The sequence below is a fragment of the Salvelinus alpinus genome, chromosome 4, assembly GCF_045679555.1.
Source record: "Salvelinus alpinus chromosome 4, SLU_Salpinus.1, whole genome shotgun sequence".
In the NCBI taxonomy this organism is placed as follows: Eukaryota; Metazoa; Chordata; class Actinopteri; order Salmoniformes; family Salmonidae; genus Salvelinus; species Salvelinus alpinus.
In genome coordinates, this window is record NC_092089.1 from 31,124,537 (window position 1) to 31,149,298 (window position 24,762).

Below are 24,762 nucleotides of genomic sequence, written 5' to 3' on the forward strand. Positions count from 1 at the left end.
CAACAACAGAGTCACCTACTCCAGAGAGAACAACAACAGAGTCACCTACTCCAGAGAGAACAACAACAGAGTCACCTACTCCAGAGAGATCAACAAAAGAGTCACCTACTCCAGAGAAAACAACAAAAGAGTCACCTACTCCAGAGAGAACAACAACAGAGTCACCTACTCCAGAGAGATCAACAAAAGAGTCACCTACTCCAGAGAGAACAACAAAAGAGTCACCTACTCCAGAGAGAACAACAAAAGAGTCACCTACTCCAGAGAGAACAACAAAAGAGTCACCTACTCCAGAGAGAACAACAAAAGAGTCACCTACTCCAGAGAGAACAACAAAAGAGTCACCTACTCCAGAGAGAACAACAAAAGAGTCACCTACTCCAGAGAGAACAACAAAAGAGTCACCTACGCCAGAGAGAACAACAAAAGAGTCACCTACTCCAGAGAGAACAACAAAAGAGTCACCTACTCCAGAGAGAACAACAAAAGAGTCACCCAGTCTACCAGTGAGCCATCCAACTCCCATCCTCTCACTCAGTCCACCACCTCAGCCAGCCTCACCACAACTGGTGAGAATGACCTCCAGAGGTGGAGAGGTAAACTACCACTGAGGTTCAGAGACACCTGAGAAAAAAGAAAAAAGAAAGAGGTATAGGAACAGCAACTGTTTCAGGGCAGAATGATCCTGATGTTGCTGTGGACAAATGGCTGTCCACCCCCATGTCCTAGTTGACACAGTTATGTGTATTGTCGATGTTAAAGAAAAAGGAAACGTATGTTTCTATGTTACTAAAAATATATGTTATTGAAATACAAATAGTTTGTATTGAAAAGGTCCACAGGGTGAATATTTTGTATTAGGTAAAGAGGATGTATAGTTTGGATTTCTCTCAGAAAAGGGGAGATGTTGATGTCTCATAGATATCTCCATAATTGATTGGTTATGCGTGTCATTGTCATAACCGGATATAACTAACCTAGCAATGAGGACTAGCAGATAGTAGCTCGTTGGACTGCATGTTAATTGCCAGATAATTCACTGCCTGACCTCCATAATGACAGAGAGAGAGAGAGAGGCAGATGTCACACCATGTTATGATGAGGTTATGCTCCAAGCTTTATTTGGAGAGGCAGTGCTTCCAAGACAGAAATGAATAAACACACAAAAACATTGACTACATTAAAATCACTTTAAATGAACATGGAAAAATATAGACTTTTCATCGTAATCTCTAAACTGTTGTTTTGTTTATGTACTTCATCTCCACATAAGGGGAATGTATTCATTCTAGTTCTATGCTATCTATGTAGTTAGCGTTCCAGTTAGTGTGTCTGTTAGGCTATGTGCCACTTAGGATTGGTGGGCCTGTCTGTCAGTCAGTGGTAGTGTCCAATAGGAACAGAGTGTTTAGGGCACGTGGACTGCCCTCATGATGTTAGTGTGACCAGAACCAGGGATCCAGCCGGTCACCACGATCACCATGTCACCTGTCTTGAAGAAACCCCTGGCCTTTCCTACACACAGTGAGGGAGGGTGGAAGAGGGAGGCAGACACAGTGAGGGTGGTGGAAGAGGGAGGCAGACACAGTGAGGGTGGGTGGAAGAGGGAGGCAGACACAGTGAGGGTGGTGGAAGAGGGAGGCAGACACAGTGAGGGTGGGTGGAAGAGGGAGGCAGACACAGTGAGGGAGGGTGGAAGAGGGAGGCAGACACAGTGAGGGTGGGTGGAAGAGGGAGGCAGACACAGTGAGGGTGGTGGAAGAGGGAGGCAGACACAGTGAGGGTGGGTGGAAGAGGGAGGCAGACACAGTGAGGGAGGCAGACACAGTGAGGGAGGGTGGAAGAGGGAGGCAGACACAGTGAGGGTGGGTGGAAGAGGGAGGCAGACACAGTGAGGGTGGGTGGAAGAGGGAGGCAGACACAGTGAGGGAGGCAGACACAGTGAGGGAGGGTGGAAGAGGGAGGCAGACACAGTGAGGGAGGCAGACACAGGGAGGGAGGGTGGAAGAGGGAGGCAGACACAGTGAGGGTGGTGGAAGAGGGAGGCAGACACAGTGAGGGTGGGTGGAAGAGGGAGGCAGACACAGTGAGGGAGGGTGGAAGAGGGAGGCAGACACAGTGAGGGAGGGTGGAAGAGGGAGGCAGACACAGTGAGGGAGACAGACACAGTGAGGGAGGGTGGAAGAGGGAGGCAGACACAGTGAGGGTGGTGGAAGAGGGAGGCAGACACAGTGAGGGTGGGTGGAAGAGGGAGGCAGACACAGTGAGGGTGGGTGGGTGGAAGAGGGAGAAAGACAGAGTGAGGGAGGGTGGAAGAGGGAGGCAGACACAGTGAGGGTGGGTGGAAGAGGGAGGCAGACACAGTGAGGGGGGTGGAAGAGGGAGGCAGACACAGTGAGGGTGGGTGGAAGAGGGAGGCAGACACAGTGAGGGTGGGTGGAAGAGGGAGGCAGACACAGTGAGAGAGGGTGGAAGAGGGAGGCAGACACAGTGAGGGTAGGTGGAAGAGGGAGGCAGACACAGTGAGGGTGGGTGGAAGAGGGAGGCAGACACAGTGAGGGTGGGTGGAAGAGGGAGGCAGACACAGTGAGGGTGGGTGGAAGAGGGAGGCAGACAGTGAGGGAGGGTGGAAGGGGGAGGCAGACACAGTGAGGGTGGGTGGAAGAGGGAGGCAGACACAGTGAGGGTGGGTGGAAGAGGGAGGCAGACAGTAAGGGAGGGTGGAAGGAGGCAGACACAGAGGGTGGGTGGAAGAGGGAGGCAGACACAGTGAGGGTGGGTGGAAGAGGGAGGCAGACAGAGTGAGGGAGGGTGGAAGGGGGAGGCAGACACAGTGAGGGTGGGTGGAAGAGGGAGGCAGACAGAGTGAGGGAGGGTGGAAGGGGGAGGCAGACACAGTGAGGGTGGGTGGAAGAGGGAGGCAGACACAGTGAGGGAGGGTGGAAGAGGGAGGCAGACACAGTGAGGGAGGGTGGAAGGAGGAGGCAGACAGAGTGAGGGAGGGTGGGTGGAAGAGGGAGGCAGACACAGTGAGGGAGGGTGGAAGAGGGAGGCAGACACAGTGAGGGAGGGTGGAAGAGGGAGGCAGACACAGTGAGGGAGGGTGGAAGGGGGAGGCAGACACAGTGAGGGAGGGTGGAAGAGGGAGGCAGACACAGTGAGGGAGGGTGGAAGGGGGAGGCAGACACAGTGAGGGAGGGTGGAAGAGGGAGGCAGACAGAGTGAGGGAGGGTGGAAGGGGGAGGCAGACACAGTGAGGGTGGGTGGAAGAGGGAGGCAGACACAGTGAGGGTGGGTGGAAGAGGGAGGCAGACACAGTGAGGGAGGGTGGAAGAGGGAGGCAGACACAGTGAGGGAGGCAGACACAGTGAGGGAGGGTGGAAGAGGGAGGCAGACATAGTGAGGGAGGGTAGAAGAGGGAGGCAGTCACAGTGAGGGTGGGTGGAAGAGGGAAGCAGACACAGTGAGGGAGGGTGGAAGAGGGAGGCAGACACAGGGTGGAAGAGGGAGGCAGGCACAGTGAGGGAGGGTGGAAGGGGGAGGCAGACACAGTGAGGGAGGGTGGAAGAGGGAGGCAGACACAGTGAGGGAGGGTGGACGGGAGAGGCAGACACAGTGAGGAAGGGTGGAAGGGGGAGGCAGACAGAGTGAGGGAGGGTAGAAGAGGGAGGCAGACATAGTGGGGGAGGCAGACATAGTGAGGGAGGGTAGAAGAAGGAGGCAAACATAGTGAGGGAGGGTAGAAGAGGGAGGCAGACATAGTGAGGGAGGATAGAAGAGGGAGGTAGACAGTAAGGGAGGATGGAAGGGGGAGGGAGACATAGTGAGGGAGGGTGGAAGAGGGAGGCAGACACAGTAGGGGAGGCAGACATAGTGAGGGAGGGTAGAAGAGGGAGGCAGACATAGTGGGGGAGGCAGACATAGTGAGGGAGGATAGAAGAGGGAGGCAGACAGTAAGGGAGGATGGAAGGGGGAGGCAGACATAGTAGGGGAGGCAGACATAGTGAGGGAGGGTAGAAGAGGGAGGCAGACATAGTGGGGGAGGCAGACATAGTGAGGGAGGATAGAAGAGGGAGGCAGACAGTAAGGGAGGATGGAAGGGGGAGGCAGACATAGTGAGGGAGGGTGGAAGAGGGAGGCAGACACAGTAGGGGAGGCAGACATAGTGAGGGAGGGTAGAAGAGGGAGGCAGACATAGTGGGGGAGGCAGACATAGTGAGGGAGGGTAGAAGAGGGAGGCAGACATAGTGAGGGAGGGTGGAAGGGGGAGGCAGACACAGTGAGGGAGAGTGGAAGAGGGAGGCAGACACAGTGAGGGAGGGTAGAAGAGGGAGGCAGACACAGTGAGGGAGAGTGGAAGGGGGAGGCAGACATAGTGAGGGAGAGTGGAAGGGGGAGGCAGACATAGTGAGGGAAGGTGGAAGGGGGAGGCAGACATAGTGAGGGAGGGTGGAAGAGGGAGGCAGACACAGTAGGGGAGGCAGACATAGTGAGGGAGGGTGGAAGGGGGAGGCAGACACAGTGAGGGAGGGTAGAAGAGGGAGGCAGACACAGTGAGGGAGGGTGGAAGGGGGAGGCAGACACAGTGAGGGAGGGTGGAAGAGGGAGGCAGACACAGTGAGGGAGGGTGGAAGAGGGAGGCAGACACAGTGAGGGAGGGTGGAAGGGGGAGGCAGACACAGTGAGGGAGGGTGGAAGAGGGAGGCAGACACAGTGAGGGAGGGTGGAAGGGAGAGGCAGACACAGTGAGGGAGGGTGGAAGAGGGAGGCAGACATAGTGAGGGAGGGTGGAAGGGGGAGGCAGACAGAGTGAGGGAGGGTAGAAGAGGGAGGCAGACATAGTGGGGGAGGCAGACATAGTGAGGGAGGGTAGAAGAGGGAGGCAGACACAGTAGGGGAGGCAGACATAGTGAGGGAGGGTAGAAGAGGGAGGCAGACATAGTGGGGGAGGCAGACATAGTGAGGGAGGATAGAAGAGGGAGGCAGACAGTAAGGGAGAGTGGAAGGGGGAGGCAGACATAGTGAGGGAGGGTGGAAGAGGGAGGCAGACACAGTAGGGGAGGCAGACAGTAAGGGAGGATGGACGAGGGAGGCAGACATAGTAAGGGAGGGTAGAAGAGGGAGGCAGACATAGTGAGGGAGGGTGGAAGGGGGAGGCAGACAGTAAGGGAGGGTAGAAGAGGGAGGCAGACAGTAAGGGAGGGTGGAAGAGGGAGGCAGACAGTGAGGGAGGGTGGAAGAGGGAGCAGACAGTAAGGGAGGGTAGAAGAGGTAGGCAGACACAGTAAGGGAGGGTGGAAGAGGGAGGCAGACATAGTGAGATAGTGAAAAGAGATGTGAATAACATCCATATGACACTAAACCTACGTTCTCTCTTTCCCACTCCTTTTCTCTCTCACACACCCCTTCAACACACACACACCTATGTTCATGCCGAAGTTAACTCTGTTGTCTACATCGTCGGCCCAGACGGGGGCAGGGAGGGGGTGGAACAGCACTGGGAACACACCCCTCAGCAGCTGGGCCTGACGTGCCACCTGGAGACAGAACACACACACTGCATCAGTCCACCCAAACTAACAGCCTTTACCTTTACCCTGAGGGAGGCAGGTAACAGCCCCACTCTACAGGCTACAACCACATATCAAACAACAATCCTAAACCTAACCTTAGGGGTTGTGACTCGTAGAGTGGGCCAGTATTCTATCTCACCTGAGGACTTCTTGTTACCGCGACGATGGGACAGCGTGGGCGATACCGGGACAGGAGCTGGGCTGACCTGGGAGAGAGAGAGGGATAGAACGAACAGAAAGGGAGAGGGTTGGAGTCAGTGAGCATGTGTGTGTTTGCATGTACAGTACGTGTGTATGTGTGTGTGTATAACAATATACCTGCCAGTAGTAGTGAGTACTATGACAGCTCCAGCACAGCATTTGAAGGAGGATTCTACAGCCCCTATAGCAGTGACCTCAGTAGGGTCATTGGACAGAGGGGTCAGACGGCGAAGCTCCTCAAACAACTGCTGTTGGAAGATGGCTGCCTCCGCCTCCCTGCAGATCTGTAGGTGTGTGGTGTGGTGTGACAGAGATTAAGGGGGAATGGAATGGAACCTCTTGAAGCTAGGGGGCAGAATTTTTATGTTTGGAAAAATAACGTTCCCAATGTAAGCTGCCTATTTCTCAGGTCCAGATGCTAGAATATGCATATAATTGACATAATAGGATAGAAAACACTCTAAAGTTTCCAAAACTGTCAAAACATGTCTGTGAGTATAACAGAACTGATTTTGCAGGCGAAAACCTGAGGAAATCCAACCCGGAAGTGACTCTTATTTTGAAAAATCACTGTTCCATTGCCTGCCTTTCGTCCATTTAAAGGGATATCAACCAGACTTTTCCAATGGCTCCCTCAGGGTGTGAACAGTCTTTAGACATAGTTTCAAGCTTTTATTCTGAAAAATGAGCGAGATTTATCAAAACGCGTCAGTGGATAGACGGATGTCCTTCCATTAGTTCATGCGCGCGACACTGGTTGCTCGACATTTTCTTTCTCTCCTGTATTGAATAGTTTACAGTCCGGTTTAAATATTATCGATTATTGATGTTAAAAACAACCTGAGGATTGATTATTAAAAACGTTTGACATGTTTCTACAAACTTTACGGATACTATTTGAAATTTTCGTCAAGCCTTGATGACCTGCCTAAGGCTGTGGAATACTGAACATAACGCGCCAAACAAATTGAGTTTTTTTTATATAAAAATAATCTTTATCGAACAAAAGGAACATTTATTGTGTAACTGGGAGTCTCGTGAGTGCAAACATCCAAAGATCATCAAAGGTAAGCGATTCATTTTATTGCTTTTCTGGCTTTCGTGACCAATCTACATTGCTGCTAGGTGTTCTTGTTTTGTCTAGTGATCAATAAACGCTTGGATTGCTTTCGCTGTAAAGCATATTTTCCAAATCTGACACGACAGGTGGATTAACAACAAACTAAGCTGTGTTTTGCTGTATTGCACTTGTGATTTCATGAATATAATTTTTTTTAGCAATTTTTTTAGAATTTGGCGCTCTGCAATGCAGCGGTTGTTGATGAAAATGATCCCGCAAAAGGGATCATCCCGCATCCCGATGATCCCGCAAAATCTAAATTTGTCAGACATTTTGATTCCTTGGAAGTGTCCTACAGCCCAACTCTCCATATTTGATAGGCAGCAGGTAGCCTAGCGGTTAGAGCGTTGGGCCAGTAACCAAAAGGTCGCTAGTTTGAATACCCAAGCCGACACAGTGAAAAATATGTCTATGTGCCCTTGAGCCGGGCACGTAACCACCCTAATTGCTCGCCGCTGATAATGGCTGGCCCGTGACCCCACTCTCTGAGGGTGTCTCAGTGGGAGTTGGGATATATCGAAAAACACATTTCCAATTTACACATCTATAATACACAAATATCAACACCCACCAAATGATTATTTAATAGAATGGACTTTCTACTCTCCACACACTGACCGAGTGCATCATGGCCACAGACTCGACAGGGAACAGTCCTTTAGCCGTCTCCCCAGAGAGCATCACACAGTCGGCTCCATCCAATACTGCGTTAGCTACGTCACTGCTCTCCGCACGCGTAGGCCTGGGGTGGGCTACCATGCTCTCCAACATCTACCACACACACACACACACACACACCGTTACCGCCGTCACACACATCAGCACACAAGGGATGTGGTTGGGCAACATGAGAGAAGACACTGAGAATAGAATGGGTAGAGTGATGGGGAGGGATGGTTATTGATATTCGTGAGACTCCACACAGAGTCTAGCCATATGAGTCAATATGAAGGAGACAGAGAGAACATGAGACCGAGGAGTGTTTGTGTCCGTGTCTATGTGTGTGTGTCTGTGAGAGACAGTATCTATGGTATCATCATTATATTTTGTGTCCTGTTGCTAATATCCTATGTAACACATCCCAACTGCGTGTGTATGTTGTTTGGCCCTGTCCCGCTCTTCATGCCCTGAAGTGTGTGTGTGTGTGTGTGTGTGTGTGTGTGTGTGTGTGTGTGTGTGTGTGTGTGTGTGTGTGTGTGTGTGTGTGTGTGTGTGTGTGTGTGTGTGTGTGTGTGTGTGTGTGTGTGTGTGTGTGTGTGTGTGTGTGTGTGTGTGTGTTTTGGCCTTTTATAGAAAAACCTGCTATTATGCTGTCACTGAGTCAAGAGCTGTACCATACAACACACTCAACATGGCTCCAGGAGTGTGTGAGTATGTGTGTGTGTGTGTCCTCTGACCTGTGTGGCACAGATAACAGGCTTGCCAGCGGAGTTGCAACGTCCGATCATCATCTTCTGAGCGATGAAGACTTTCTCTGCAGGGATCTCTATGCCCAGGTCGCCCCTGGCAACCATCACCCCATCACTCTCCGCCAGGATCTCCAAGAAACTGAGAGAGAGAGAGGGAGAGAGAGAGAGAGGGAGGGAGGGAGGGAGAGAGAGAGAGGGGGGAGGAGAAAGAGATAGGGGGGAGGAGAAAGAGAGAGGGGAGGGTAGGAGGAGGAAGGAGAGAAGTAGACATGACCTATGACGACATATTCATATACAAACAGTCATATGGGTGATGTATCATAGATATATAATATCCAGATCCTTTAGTTCTGACACATCCTCATCCATCACTCTGCTGTCAGCTGTCAGTGTGATTATAGATCTGTAACATCCAGACGTGGTTATCAGTGACGTGGTTATCCATCACTTCACTGTCAGTGGGAATGTGTCTGTTATGATAGCAGAGATACAATATAATGTTCTATTTAATTCCGTGGTTACGATACTGCAGAGTGGTTTTATATGTATTTATTAAGGATCTCCAGTAGTTCCTGCCAAGGCAGCAGCTACTCTACCTGGGGTCCAAACAAGATGAAGGCAATTACTTCACCATTTAAAATAAAACAGTACACCCTACAACACCTTATTACACCACTACTCTACCACTACAGACACTACCTTACCAAAAGTATGTGGACACCTGCTTGACAAACATCTCATTCCAAAATCATGGCCATTAATATGGAGTTGGTCCCGCCTTTGATGCCGTAACTGTCTCCGCTCTTCTGGGAAGGCTTTCCACTAGATGTTGTAACATTGCTGCGGGGACTTGTTTCCATTTAGCCACAAAAGCATTAGTGAGGTCGGGCACTGATGTTGGGCGATTAGGTCTGGCTCGCAATCGCAGTTCCAATTCATCCCAAAGGTGTTCAATGGGGTTGAGGTCAGGGCTCTGTGCAGGCCAGTCAAGTTCTTCCACATCGATCTTGACAAACCATTTCTGTATGGACCTCGCTTTGTGCACAGGGGCATTGTCATGCTGAAACAGGGAAGGGCCTTCCCCAAAATGTTGCCACAAAGTTGGAAGCACAGAATCGTCTAGAATGTCATAGTATGCTGTAGCATTACGATTTCCCTTCACTGGAAATAAGGGGCCTAGCCCGAACCATGAAAAACAGCTCCAGACCATTATTCCTCCTCCACCAAACTTTACAGTTGGCACTATGCATTCTGGCAAGTAGCGTTCTCCTGGCAGCCGCCAAACCCAGATTCATCCGTCAGACTGCCAGATAATGAAGCGTGATTCATCACTCCAGAGAATGCGTTTCCACTTCTCCAGAGTCCAATGGCAGCGAGCTTTACACCACTCCAGCTGACGCTTGGCATGGCGCATGGTGATCTTAGGCTTGTGTGCTGCTGCTTGGCCATAGAAACCCATTTCATTAAGGTCCCGACGAACAGTTCTTGTGCTGACGTTGCATCCAGAGCCAGTTTGGAACTTGGTAGTGAGCGTTGTAACTGAGGACAGACGATGTTTACGCGCTACGCACTTCAGCACTCGGCGGTCCCGTTCTGTGAGCTTGTGTGGGCTACCACTTCACGGTTAAACCGTTGTTGCTCCTAGACGCTTCCACTTCACAATAACAGCACTTACAGTTGACCGGGGCAGCTGTAGTGGGGGAGAAATTTTACAAACTGCCTTATTGGAAAGGTGGTAACCTATGACGGTGCCACATTGAAATTCACTGAGCTCTTCAGTATGGCAATCCTACTGCCAATGTTTGTCTATGGAGATTGCATGGCTGTGTGCTCAATTTTATACATCAGTCAGCAACAGGTGTGACTGAAATAGTCGAATCCACTCATTTGAAGGGGTGTCCACATACTTTTGTATATACACTACCAGTCAAAAGTTTGGACACACCTACTCATTCAAGGGTTTTTCTTTATTTTTACTATTTTCTACATTGTAGAATAATAGTGAAGACATCAAAACTATGAAATAACACATATGGAATCATGTAGTAACCAAAAAGTGTAAAACAAATAAAAATAGATTTTAGATTTTACAAAGTAGCCACCCTTTGCCTTGATGACAGCTTTGCACACTCATGGCATTCTCTCAATCAGCTTCAGGAGGTAGTCACCTGGAATGCATTGGGTGAGGTTGGGTGATTGTGGAGGCCAGGTCATCTGATGCAGGGCTCCATCAATCTCCTTCATTGTCAAAAAGCCCTTACACAGCCTGGAGGTGAGTTGGGTCATTGTCCTGTTGAAAAACAAATGATTGTCCCACTAAGCGCAAACCAGATGGGATGGCGTATCGCTGCGGAATGCTGTGGTAGCCATGCTGGTTAGCGTGCCTCGAATTCTAAATAAATTACTGACAGTGTCACTAGCAAAGCACCCCCACACCATCACACGTCCTCCTCCATGCTTCACGGTGGAAACCACACATGCGGAGATAAAACGTTCACCTACTCTGTGTCTCACAAAGACATGGCGGTTGGAAACAAACATTTCCACCAGTCTAATGTCCATTGCTCGTGTCTCTTGGTCCAAGCAAGTCTCTTCGTGGTGTCCTTTAGTAGTGTCCTTTAGTCCTTTTCTTTGCAGCAATTCGACCATGAAGGCCTGATTCATTCAGTCTCCTCTGAACAGTTGATGTTGAGATGTGTCTATTACTTGAACTTTGTGAAGCATTTATTTTGGCTGCAATTTCTGAGGCTGGTAACTCTAATGAACTTATCCTCTGCAGCAGAGGTAACTCTGGGTCTTTCTTTCCTGTTGCGGTCCTCATGAGAGCCAGTTTCATCATAGCACTTGATGGTTTTTACGACTGCACTTGAAGAAACTTTCAAAGTTCTTGAAATTTTCTGGGTTGACTGACCTCCATGTCTTAAAATAATGATGGACTGTCATTTCTCTTTGCTTATTTGAGCTGTTCTTGCCATAATATGGACTTGGTCTTTTACCAAATAGGGCTATCTTCTGTATACCACCCCTACCGTGTCACAACACAACTGAAAGGCTCAAACGCATTAAGGAAAGAAATTCCACAAATGTACTTTTAAAACTTCTTATGGCTTGGGGCCTCTATTTTCACGTCCGGATGAAAAGTGTGCCCAAAGTAAACTGCCTGCTACTCAGGCCCAGAAGCTTGGATATGCATATCACTGGTATATTTGGATAAAAAACACTCTAAAGTTTATAAAACTGTTTGAATAAAGTCTGTGAGTATAACAGAACTGATTTGGCAGGCGAAACCCCGAGCACAATCCATCCAGGGAATTTTCTTTTTGAGGTCAATCGGTTTTCCATTGGTTATTTTTTTTATTTTTTATTTTTTTTTGTCATTTTAGCAGACGCTCTTATCCAGAGCGACTTACATTAGAGTGCATACATTTTTATTACATTTTTACATACTGAGACAAGGATATCCCTACCGGCCAAGAGCAGACGCTCTTATCCAGAGCGACTTACAGTAGAGTGCATACATTTTATTACATTTTATTACATTTTTTATTTTTATTTTTTTTACATACTGAGACAAGGATATCCCTACCGGCCAAACCCTCCCTACCGGCCAAACCCTCCCTAACCCGGACGACGCTATGCCAATTGTGCGTCGCCCCACGGATCTCCCGGTTGCGGCCGGCTGCGACAGAGCCTGGGCGCGAACCCAGCCCAGCCTGGGCGCGAACCCAGAGACTCTGGTGGCGCAGTTAGCACTGCGCCACCCGGGAGACCTTATCTCGGTTATCTATGGCAAGGCCGTTTTAATAGAAATAACCTTTCAGTTCCTATAGCTTCCACTAGATGTCAACAGTCTTTAGAAATTGGTTGAGGTTTTTCTTTAGAGAAATGAAGAAGTAGCCCTGTTATTTTCCTGTGTCACTCCAGGTGCACTCTAATGATTTGGTGCGCGCTACCTAGAACATGCTTTCTTTGTTTTCGTCCGGTATTGAACGCTGTTTATCCCTATATAGTCTTAAATTGATCGATTATTTACATTAAAAAGTACCTAAAGTTGTATTACGAAAGTTTTTTGAAATGTTTGGACAAAGATTACAGGTAACTTATGAGAGATTTTGTAGTCATGTAGCGTGAGTTGGAACCGGTGTTTTTCTGGATCAAACGCGCCAAATAAATGGACATTTTGGATCTATAATGACGGAATTAATCGAACAAAAGGACTATTTGTGATGTTTATGGGACATATTGGAGTGCCAACAGAAGAAGCTCGTCAAAGGTAAGGCATGAATTATATCTTTATTTCTGAGTTTTGTGTCGCGGTTGGCGGGTTGAATTATGATTGTCTGTCTTTGTTGGATGGGGTGCTGTCCTCAGATAATAGCACGGTTTGCTTTCGCCGTAAAGCATTTTTGAAATCTGACACTGCGGCTGGATTCACAACAAGTGTAGCTTTAATTTGGTTTATTGCATGTGTGATTTCATGAAAGTTGAATTTTTATAGTAATTTAATTTGAATTTGGCGCTCTGCCATTTCACCGGAAGTTGTCAAATCGATCCCGCTAAAGGGATTTGATCCATAAGAAGTTATTAACAAGGCACACCTATTCATTGAAATGCATTCTAGGTGACTACCTCCTGAAGCTGGTTGAGAGAATGCCAAGAGTGTGCAAAGCTGTCATCAAGGTAAAAAATGGCTACTTTGAAGATTCTAAAATCTATTTTGATTTGTTTAACACTTCTTTGGTTACTACATGATTCCATATGTGTTATTTCATAGTTGTCACACCCTGATCTGTTTCACCTGACTTTGTGCTTGTCTCCACCCCCCTCCAGGTGTCGCCCATCTTCTCCATTATCCCCAGTGTACTTATACCTGTGTTCTCTGTTTGTCTGTTGCCAGTTCGCCTTGATCATAGTTTTTGACGTCTTCACTATTATTCAACAATGTAGAAAATATTAAAAATAAAGAAAAGCCCTGGAATGAGTAGGTGTGTCCAAACGTTTGACTGGTACTGTATACTGTAGTGTATCTATAATACAAAATGTATAATACCACAATAAAACAATATTACAACATTACAATGTATGTGTGTGTAGAGTGCGTGTGTTAGCGTGTCTGTGCGTATGCGTTTGTGAGTGCCTGTGTGTGTGTCTCTTCACAGGCCGCGTTGTTCCATAAGGTATCTGATTTTACTGCTTGCTTGAGTTATTTGATGTGGAATAGCTCCATGTAGCCATGGCTCTATGTAGTACTATGCATTTCCCAAATAATATATAAATAAATAATATTCACAAATAACTCTAAATTAAGCATATAGGAGGATCAGTTTCTTTGTTAACCGTTCAACACAGAATAGCCACAATAGTTTGTGGAAATATCCGTTCTATTTTATTGAGCCATGTTCAATTGTATTCTTCATAATGCCAAGGGATTCTAAGCAAATCTTGTCTGCTAAATGAACTAGTGTAGCCCACAGCCATATGGCATAGCCAGATCAGGGCCTAACATTAGGACAACTCAAGAGTATGCTATTCTGTTCTTCTTAAATAGACTACATTTTCTTCACATCATGATTCTTTAGACCTGCCTAAAATAAATAATGGATTTATTGTGAAGGTGTAGGTTATATTAAATAGATTTATTCAACTTTTTAAAATGTAGATGTTCCAAAGGTCTGCACCAGTGGCTTGTAGGCTGTGTGTGGAAGCCAGGAGATGCAAAACGTGTTTATGTTAATTATCGGTACAATTGATGCTAAACATGTTTATATCAATTAAAGGTCAATTACAGTGAGACTGTCAAGCAAATAACTGCCAATCACCAGCTGACAACATTTCATGACTACCAGAGCCCTAGGTAAGCCCGACACCTGGATTATGTTGGAGAGTCTTCCATTAAAGAACAGCCTCTGTGGTCTGTTAGACAGGTAACTCTAATCCACAGTATAGCAGGGGGTGTAAAGCCATAACTGTCACGACTTCCGCCGAAGTCGGTTCCTCTCCTTGTTCGGGCGGCGTTCGGCGGTCGACGTCACCGGTTTTCTAGCCATCGCAGATCCACCTTTCATTTTTCCCTTTGTCTTGTTTTCCTACACACCTGGTTTCAATTCTCTCAGTATTAGACGTGTATATAACCCTCTGTTCCCCCCCATGTCTGTTTGTGGAATTGTTTGTTGTTTCGTGTATGTGCACGCTAGACTGGTTTGCGCTGGGTTATGTCAACCCATATTGTGTTTAGTGTTCTTAGTGCCATGTGTTTTGTTTGCCGAAATAAAAGGCTCCTTTGGCTACCCAACTTCTGCTCTCCTGCGCCTGACTCCCTTACAGCCAGTTACACATACCTAACCATAACACAGATGTTTTTCCAGCAGAACATTATGATCAATAATGTTAAAAGCTGCACTGAAGACTAACCAAACAGCTCCCACAATCTTTTTAGTATCAATTTCTCTCAGCCAATCATTAGTTATTTGTGTAAGTGCCGTGCATGTTTAATGCCCTTACCTATAAGGATGCTGAGTCAGTTGATCATTTGTTTACTGTAGCATAGTATCTGGTCAACAACAACAAACATTTTTAGATTTCCTACTCTGAATCCTTCCTCTATTCTAGCTGGTAGAGCATTCAACTTGGGGTGGCAGGTAGCCTAGTGGTTAGAGCGTTGGACTTATACCCAAAAGGTTGCAAGATCGAATCCCTGAGCTGAAAAGGTTAACCCACTGTTCCTAGACCATCATTGTAAATAAGAATTTGTTCTTAACTGACTTGCCTAGTTAAATAAAGGGGGGAAAAAATTCAGGAGTACGGTTGTCTTGTCTTACTGTAGATTATAGAATCTTATTGTTAGAGAACGGTCATCCACACAAATGCTGGGTGAGTCATGTGAGTCCACCCAGAATGAGTCATGTGGTTCCAAGGGCAACGGCAGGTATTGACAGCAGAGTATCCATCTACCGAGGCTGAAGATACGCGCTGTTCATGTGTAAATCTGAGACTGTAAAGCTACTCATTCAATGAAAGTTATTCTATTCATGTTGTTGACTCTGTGTGTCTCTTCCTCTCTCTCTTCTCCTCCACACACACTCACTCACTTATGTACTCCCTGGCGATTCTCCACCTTGCTGACCACCTTGATGCCCTTTCCGAAGGGCCCCAGGGCCCGTCGGACCTCCCTGACATCCTGGCCACAGCGGATGAAGCTGGCGAACACCATGTCCACCCCCTGGGCCACGCCGAACCTCAGGTCCCCCTCATCACGCTCACTCACAGCGGGCATGTCCACCAGGTCACACCCCGGCAGGTTGACCCCCTTGCGGCTGCCCAGAACACCGCCACTCTCTACCAGTGCCTCCACCCAGTCTGGACCTGGAGAGAGGAGAGAGGGAGAGAAGGAAGGGAGGTCATGAGAACAGATCATGAGATAGAAGTAGAGAATGTTTATTTGTTTATAGTTGTTTATGGCTTGTCTATCTCCAGGACTGTGCAGTATGATCATGTACAGTGGTTCTTCCTTTAAAAGTTGCGGCATACTGCACCACAGCTTGCGGGGTGCCACAGAATTCTATGGCACATTATTTAAGTGTCAGCCATTGTTGCCAGAATGACGCAATTTATCACAATCTGCCACCATCTACCACAAACGGTCGCGACAAACTCAAAACTTTTAAAGGAAGAACCACTGCATGTGTAACCAACACTGTATCTCCAGTAATGTGTTTAGATGCAGTATGTTTGTGTGTGTGTGTGTGTGAGAATGTGTGTGTGTGTTAAATGATGTGTTACCTGTCTCCAGGACTTTTAGTCCGATGAGTCCGTCGTCGATGTAGATCCTTCCTCCTTTCTCCAGGACCTGAGGCAGACTGGGGTAGTCCACCCAGATGACATTCCCATCCGTACTGTCCCTGTCCCCCTCCCCTGTCACCACACGCACACTGGCCCCACGCTCCAGCTCCACCTCCTGCTCTGCAGTCTACACACACAGAGAAACACACACATCTTAACTTCAGTCATTTACAGACTCTCTTTTCCAGAGCTACTCACAGTTAGTGCATTCATCTTAAGATAGCTAGGTGAGACAACTACGCATCACAGTCATATAGTAGGTAAAACTTTTCCTCAATAAAGTAGCTATCAGCAAAGTCCGTGTTAGTAAGAAATGGCATGCAGACATGCACACACACACACATGCACACACACACACATGCACACACACACACAGGCTAGACATTGCCTTATCTTCCTCACACATAGAACACACAGAATGTAGCAGACCATAAACTAGGTTATCATCATTTCTAAAGTCTATTGAACTTTCCATTGGCAGGACTGGTGCTATAACACCCAGATCAGTTCCCAACAGAGGAGGCTGGTGGGAGGAGCTATAGGAGGACGGGCTCATTGTAATGGCTGCAATGGAATAAATGGAGCGCAGGCAAACATGTCCATATGCTTGATGTGTTTGATACTGTTCCATTTATTCCATTCCAGCCATTACAATGGGCCTGTCCTATAGCTCCTCCCACCAGCCTCCTCTGGTGCCCAAACACTTGTCCTGTTCTGATGCTGAGAAAGCATCTTTCTCACTACTGTTGATACTGTTGCACAATCTGTGTCTGTGTCCAGGATAGGACACCCCCAAAACAACCAGCATGGTCAGTCAACACTGGTCACACTCTCCTGGTCTGTTGACCCTCACCCTAAACTGGACTACTGACCAGTCGGGATGTAGGGAATGTAAGCCCATTGGATAGAATGTTAAGTAGTGATGAAATGCTGGCTTACCCCTCGAACCAGGCCTGTGCGTATTTCAGGGCCTTTGGTATCCAGGGCGATGGCTACCGGCCTGTAATATAAAGGGTCAGTGGTTATGGTCTCGACCGCCTCCCGGATGTTCTTGATTGTCTCACCATGGTACTGAAGGAGGGAGACAGGGAGAGAGAGAAAAAGAGAAAATCTGTTACTAAACTGATATGATTGACAGTTGTGTCAGATCAGTGATTACTTGCGAGACAGGTTATGACAGAGACAAACAAACCTCATGAGAGCCATGAGAGAAGTTGAGTCGAGCGATGTTCATTCCTGCCTTCACCATCTCCTGCAGTTTGGGGATGGAGCGAGACGCAGGCCCTGAGAGAGAGAACAAGAGACAACAGAGACCATGGGTTGTCCAGCAGTTCATTGGTCAATCAATCCACTTTGATACATCATCAATAGTGCAGTCAGTGGGATGCCAATCACCAATACCCAGCCTGCCAGCCAACACCACACCAACCTAGATCTACTGAGCTCCAACCCCTAGCCCATACAGTTCTACCCTAGGTCAACTCTGCCTACCTATACTGTCCCTACATTTAGCAGGCACTCTAATCCAGACAGACACATAGTAGTGAGTGCATTGATTCTCATACTTTTTTGTTCATGTTCCCCGTGGGAATCTAAACCACAACCCTGGCATTGCAAACACCACGCTCTACCAACTGAGCCACACGGGTCTACCTACACACGCTACACAAAACAAAAGGTTATTTAACTCACCAAGGGTGCAGCTGATTGGTTATTTAACTCACTGATGGTGCAGATGTGGTTATTTAACTCACTGATTGTCACGCCCTGACCGTAGAGAGCTTTTTATGTCTCTATTTTGGTTTGGTCAGGGTGTGATTTGGGTGGGCATTCTATGTTCCTTTTTCTATGATTTGTATTTCTGTGTGCTTGGCCGGGTGTGGTTCTCAATCAGAGGCAGCTGTCTATCGTTGTCTCTGATTGAGAACCATACTTAGGTTGCCTTTTCCCACCTGTCTGTGTGGGTAGTTGTCTATGTGTAGTTGCATGTCAGCACTAGTTGTTTATAGCTTCACATTCGTTTTGTTAGTTTGTTTAAGTGTTCTTCGTTTAATAAAGAAGATTGTATTCCAATCACGCTGCGCCTTGGTCTCATCGTTACGACGAACGTGACACTGATGGTGTAGCTGATTGGTTATTTAACTCACTGATGGTGCAGATGTGGTTATTTAACTCACTGATGGTGCAGATGTGGTTATTTAACTCACTGATGGTGCAGCTGATTGGTTATTTAACTCACCGATGGTGCAGATGTGGTTATTTAACTCACTGATGGTGCAGATGTTGGTTATTTAACTCACTGATGGTGCAGATGTGGTTATTTAACTCACTGATGGTGCAGATGTTGTTATTTAACTCACAGATGGTGCAGCTGATTGGTTATTTAACTTACCGGTGGTGCAGCTGATTGGTTATTTAACTTACCGGTGGTGCAGCTGATTGGTTATTTAACTTACCGATGGTGCAGCTGATTGGTTATTTAACTTACCGATGGTGCAGCTGATTGGTTATTTAACTTACCGATGGTGCAGCTGATTGGTTATTTAACTTACCGATGGTGCAGCGGATTGGTTATTTAACTCACCGATGGTGCAGCGGATTGGTTATTTAACTCACCGATGGTGCAGCTGATTGGTTATTTAACTCACCGATGGTGCAGCGGATTGGTTATTTAACTCACCGATGGTGCAGCGGATTGGTTATTTAACTCACCGATGGTGCAGCTGATTGGTTATTTAACTCACAGATGGTGCAGCGGATTGGTTATTTAACTCACCGATGGTGCAGCGGATTGGTTATTTAACTCACCGATGGTGCAGCGGATTGGTTATTTAACTCACAGATGGTGCAGCTGATTGGTTATTTAACTCACCGATGGTGCAGCTGATTGGTTATTTAACTCACCGATGGTGCAGCTGATTGGTTATTTAACTCACCGATGGTGCAGCTGATTGGTTATTTAACTCACCGATGGTGCAGCGGATTGGTTATTTAACTCACCGATGGTGCAGCGGATTGGTTATTTAACTCACTGATGGTGCAGATGATTGGTTATTTAACTCACCGATGGTGCAGCTGATTGGTTATTTAACTCACCGATGGTGCAGCTGATTGGTTATTTAACTCACAGATGGTGCAGCTGATTGGTTATTTAACTTACCGATGGTGCAGCTGATTGGTTATTTAACTCACAGATGGTGCAGCTGATTGGTTATTTAACTTACCGATGGTGCAGCTGATTGGTTATTTAACTCACCGATGGTGCAGCTGATTGGTTATTTAACTCACCGATGGTGCAGCTGATTGGTTATTTAACTCACCGATGGTGCAGCTGATTGGTTATTTAACTCACCGATGGTGCAGCTGATTGGTTATTTAACTCACCGATGGTGCAGCTGATTGGTTATTTAACTCACCGATGGTGCAGCTGATTGGTTATCTAACTCACCGATGGTGTAGCTGATTGGTTATTTAACTCACCGATGGTGCAGCGGATTGGTTATTTAACTTACCGATGGTGCAGCTGATTGGTTATTTAACTCACCGATGGTGCAGCTGATTGGTTATTTAACTTACCGATGGTGCAGCTGATTGGTTATTTAACTCACCGATGGTGTAGCTGATTGGTTATTTAACTTACCGATGGTGCAGCTGATTGGTTATTTAACTTACCGATGGTGCAGCTGATTGGTTATTTGACCCACCGATGGCGTAGATAAGGGGTGTCAAACTCATTCCACGGAGGGCTGAGTGTCTGCAGGTTTTTGTTTTTTCCTTTCAATTAAGACCTAGACAACCAGGTGAGGGGAGTTCCTTACTAATTAGTTACCTTAATTCATCCATCAAGTAGAAGGGTAGAGCGAAAGCTCGCAGACACTCAGCCCTCCGTGGAATGAGTTTGATACGTGGTGCAGATGATTAGTTATTTAACTCACCGATGGTGCAGATGATGCTTGTGTTGCGGGCTGTGATTGGCTCCTGGTCGATGTCCAGCAGACACAGGTGTTCCAGGAAGGTGTCGGCCATGCTGGCGTCCAGCTGCTGCTTCTGGATGAAGGAGTCTGGGAGGGGCATGACGTCAGAGTAACGTCTGATACGAGCTAAGAGAGAGAGAGAGAGAAATGTCTATGTTTTTTAAAACTTTTCTGAGCGTAATGTTTACTGTTAATTTCTGATGGTTTATTTCCGTATTTGTTTTTTGTTTATTCCACTTACTTTGGTAATGTAAACCTTGTAAATTGAGAGAGAGAGAGAGATGGCCTCAGACTAACAGAACTAAGGTTGGAGAAGGTTAACATGCAGCATTCTGAACTGTGACATTCAAGAGAGGGTGTGTGTGTGTGTGTGTGTGTGTGTGTGTGTGTGTGTGTGTGTGTGTGTGTGTGTGTGTGTGTGTGTGTGTGTGTGTGTGTGTGTGTGTGTGTGTGTGTGTGTGTGTGTGTGTGTGTGTGTGTGTGTGTGTGTGTGTGTGTGTGTGTGTGCGCTAACGTCACGTGACATGCAACATACTGCCATACAGGACAGATGCTGTGACTGGCCACTACATGACATTTACAACCTGACATGGAAATCGTGGAAATAAACATGGAAATAGACATGTAAATACATTTCTATTGCGCTGTGGCGCAGGTCTTCAGAGCGATGGATTGAATCGAGACCCTAATTGGTGGAGGAGGTGAGTTCAAGGTCAAGTGCTTTGAGACCTGGGTGAGTGCTCTTATGGGCCTATAGAAATGCAATCCATCCATTAAAAACATGTTATGAATATACAGTACCACTCAAAGTTTGGACAACCCTACTCATTCAAGGGTTTTTCTTTATTTGTACTATTTTCTACATTGTAAAATAATAGTGAAGATATCAACACTATGAAATAGAGAGAGTGAGAGAGAGAGACCCTCTCTTAGCTTGTTGAGGACTGTGATGTTCTTGTCAGTATGTGTCCTGTGGGATGTCTAGGCACGGTGCTCTCTTTCTCCATCCCCTCTTTCACGCTCTCCATCATTCTCTCCCTCTGTCTCCTTTCTGTCACCCAATTCCGATGCCCTGCTGCACACATTATTAAGTGTTCCACAGAGCTCTACCTCTGACACATCGCACACACACACACCTCACGAAATTATATTATCACAATACTTAGGTGCCGATACGATATGTATTGTGATTCTCACGATTCTACATGTATTGCGATTAGATACTGCAGTTTTATTGTGATTTGAGGTTCCAAACATATTTCTCACTATGTCTGCTGCAGAGGGACAAGAGAGCGCATCAGAAAATGAATTTTGATCAGTCATGCTGAAAACATGTTGGCTCTCTATTTAAAAAGAAAATGGAGAACAAGCGATAGGATGAAAAATACCTGAGTTTTGACGCTGGTACTGTCAACTAATGCTAGATAAGCAAAAATGTTTTACTAAACAATACTTGGAGTCAAATGTCGATATAATATCTTCCACCACTAATATTTCGATTTTTAGCCCCATCACTAATTCACACACTCATAAACAGAAACGGACTGAAACTGGTTACTGACCAAAACAAACACCTGTTCTGGCTGACTGTAAGGCTGAGATTAGGTCCCAACACTGTGTTGCAATGTACAGATCAGTGCATGCTTTCCATAGAGGAGAGATATGGTTGGGTGTGTGGACATGATATACTGACAATAGCTGAAAAAGTGTTCTATGTGTGAGGAAGATAAGGGTGTGTGTGTGTGTGTGTGTGTGTGTGTGCGTGCGTGCGTGCGTACGCACATGTTCCTGGACAGTCAATGAACCTCAGGTTATCCTGACCAACCACCACTGTGCTCTGGGTCAACTCCTGGCAATGCAAATCTAACTGCCTAATTCTGGTATACAGCCCTCAACATTTAACCATCAAACAACCAACAATAACTATTATAACACAACCAAAATTCATACAATAAAATTCTTACGATATTACGCTTGATGCTTCCTGAATGATGATAAGCAGACTAGAAAAAGGACTGTAGAAAATTGGTTTTGCATCAGTGACTTCTATGAGTCATATGACCTTGGAATAAAACGTCGCTGTCTGATCTCCAAAATATAAACTTTTCAGGAAATTTAAAAAAAATACCATATTTTTCCCATTAACGAACATGCAATTGTGAATCTACAGAAGCTAACTTAAATAAAAATATGATATACATTTTCTTGGTCCTGAAATGTTCAGAGTACCGTGAGGGGTGTTACCACTTTCAATAAAAGGTAAAAACAATAATAAATCGACCAAGTTACAAGGTTTTCATCAGGCAGCGACTAAAAAGAGAATAGATGTACAACGACTGTAGAAGATTCTGTTCCACCTGATCTTGAGTCAAGGTAGAATGTCTGAAAGACGTCAACTCCAATGTGATCACTATAGCATCAGAAGGTGGCTAGTGTGGGTGAACCTATTTAACCTTTAATCAGCCAGGTAACACTTCAATCTTCTATTACATTAATGGAGAAGTTTAAAGGTTAACCCCCTGTATGCTAGCAGCTCTACAGACTTACCTCCCATCTTGACCCAAAGCTTTTTCAGACTCCAACTGTACTAGCCTATCACCTCTGTCTGTCTGTCTGTCCACTCCTTTGTTTGTCGGTCTGTCAGTTCAGGAATCCTCTGTAGTCCTTTGACTTTCAGGTTGATACGGTCTTGAATTAGTTTAAATCAGGGGATAACTTTGTTCTTTAGTACCTCCTTCCGACTGGGTTTCTGTCATTCCCTTCTCTACCTTTTGACCTCTGTCTGTCTGTCTTTTCCTCAGTCATTGCTCAATCTCTGTACTTTCACAAATGTCCTCCCTCTCCCCCTCCTCTCTACACCCCTCAGCCCAATCTACTGTAAACATTCACAGTGTCCACTCACTTTGACACAGAGGTCAGCCTGGATGATCATGTGATAGCCAGTGACTTTTTCACTATTGATCACATGGTTTTGATTTTCTTCATCTAGGGTTAAGGTCAGGGTGGAGTTACGGTCAGGGTTACGGTCAGGGTTACGGTCAGGGTGGAGTTACGGTCAGGGTTAAGGTCAGGGTGGAGTTACGGTCAGGGTTAAGGTCAGGGTGGAGTTACGGTCAGGGTGGAGTTACAGTCAGGGTTAAGGTCAGGGTGGAGTTACGGTCAGGGTTAAGGTCAGGGTGGAGTTACGGTCAGGGTGGAGTTACGGTCAGGGTTACGGTCAGGGTGGAGTTACGGTCAGGGTTAAGGTCAGGGTGGAGTTACGGTCAGGGTTAAGGTCAGGGTGGAGTTACGGTCAGGGTTACGGTCAGGGTTACGGTCAGGGTTACGGTCAGGGTGGAGTTACGGTCAGGGTTAAGGTCAGGGTGGAGTTACGGTCAGGGTTAAGGTCAGGGTGGAGTTACGGTCAGGGTGGAGTTACGGTCAGGGTTAAGGTCAGGGTGGAGTTACGGTCAGGGTTAAGGTCAGGGTGGAGTTACGGTCAGGGTGGAGTTACGGTCAGGGTTACGGTCAGGGTGGAGTTACGGTCAGGGTTAAGGTCAGGGTGGAGTTACGGTCAGGGTTAAGGTCAGGGTGGAGTTACGGTCAGGGTTACGGTCAGGGTGGAGTTACGGTCAGGGTTACGGTCAGGGTGGAGTTACGGTCAGGGTGGAGTTACGGTCAGGGTTACGGTCAGGGTGGAGTTACGGTCAGGGTTACGGTCAGGGTGGAGTTACGGTCAGGGTTACGGTCAGGGTGGAGTTACGGTCAGGGTTACGGTCAGGGTGGAGTTACGGTCAGGGTGGAGTTACGGTCAGGGTTACGGTCAGGGTGGAGTTACGGTCAGGGTTAAGGTCAGGGTGGAGTTACGGTAAGGGTTAAGGTCAGGGTGGAGTTACGGTCAGGGTTACGGTCAGGGTGGAGTTACGGTCAGGGTTACGGTCAGGGTGGAGTTACGGTCAGGGTTACGGTCAGGGTGGAGTTACGGTCAGGGTGGAGTTACGGTCAGGGTTACGGTCAGGGTGGAGTTACGGTCAGGGTTACGGTCAGGGTGGAGTTACGGTCAGGGTTAAGGTCAGGGTGGAGTTACGGTCAGGGTTAAGGTCAGGGTGGAGTTACGGTCAGGGTTACGGTCAGGGTTACGGTCAGGGTGGAGTTACGGTCAGGGTTACGGTCAGGGTTACGGTCAGGGTGGAGTTACGGTCAGGGTTACGGTCAGGGTGGAGTTACGGTCAGGGTTAAGGTCAGGGTGGAGTTACGGTCAGGGTTAAGGTCAGGGTGGAGTTACGGTCAGGGTTAAGGTCAGGGTGGAGTTACGGTCAGGGTTACGGTCAGGGTGGAGTTACGGTCAGGGTGGAGTTACGGTCAGGGTGGAGTTACGGTCAGGGTTACGGTCAGGGTGGAGTTACGGTCAGGGTTAAGGTCAGGGTGGAGTTACGGTCAGGGTTAAGGTCAGGGTGGAGTTACGGTCAGGGTTACGGTCAGGGTGGAGTTACGGTCAGGGTTACGGTCAGGGTGGAGTTACGGTCAGGGTGGAGTTACGGTCAGGGTGGAGTTACGGTCAGGGTTAAGGTCAGGGTGGAGTTACGGTCAGGGTGGAGTTACGGTCAGGGTTACGGTCAGGGTGGAGTTACGGTCAGGGTGGAGTTACGGTCAGGGTTACGGTCAGG

At 47.2% G+C, this 24,762-nt stretch overlaps 1 protein-coding gene across 2 annotated transcripts; it reads right to left on the reverse strand.

The window, feature by feature from the left end:
- Positions 1 to 1,093: 1,093 nt before the first annotated feature.
- On the reverse strand, positions 1,094 to 22,943 carry pklr (pyruvate kinase L/R). 2 transcript variants are annotated; one of them, XM_071396556.1, is made up of 12 exons: positions 22,664 to 22,943; positions 20,078 to 20,242; positions 17,335 to 17,426; positions 17,082 to 17,213; positions 16,083 to 16,269; positions 15,392 to 15,665; positions 8,292 to 8,442; positions 7,513 to 7,665; positions 5,892 to 6,058; positions 5,713 to 5,779; positions 5,423 to 5,537; positions 1,094 to 1,515 (listed from the first exon to the last, which is right to left on the reverse strand). In XM_071396556.1, exons 1-12 carry the CDS (start codon positions 22,668 to 22,670, stop codon positions 1,409 to 1,411), a joined length of 1,617 nt encoding a protein of 538 aa, XP_071252657.1. In that variant the 5' UTR covers positions 22,671 to 22,943; the 3' UTR covers positions 1,094 to 1,408. The 2 variants fall into 2 exon arrangements, with proteins under 2 accessions (XP_071252657.1, XP_071252658.1); XM_071396557.1 differs by lacking the exon at positions 5,892 to 6,058 and having other exon boundaries at positions 22,664 to 22,930.
- Positions 22,944 to 24,762: the final 1,819 nt, after the last annotated feature.

Excerpts from the sequence above, each read along its gene's own strand:
- pklr (XM_071396556.1), bottom strand. Across the intron at positions 17,427-20,077 it reads AAGCATCATCTGCACCATCG|GGCCTGCGTCTCGCTCCATC; the intron begins GTGAGTTAAATA and ends TCTCTCTCTCAG. Across the intron at positions 16,270-17,081 it reads GCACAGGCCTGGTTCGAGGG|ACTGCAGAGCAGGAGGTGGA; the intron begins GTAAGCCAGCAT and ends CTGTGTGTGTAG.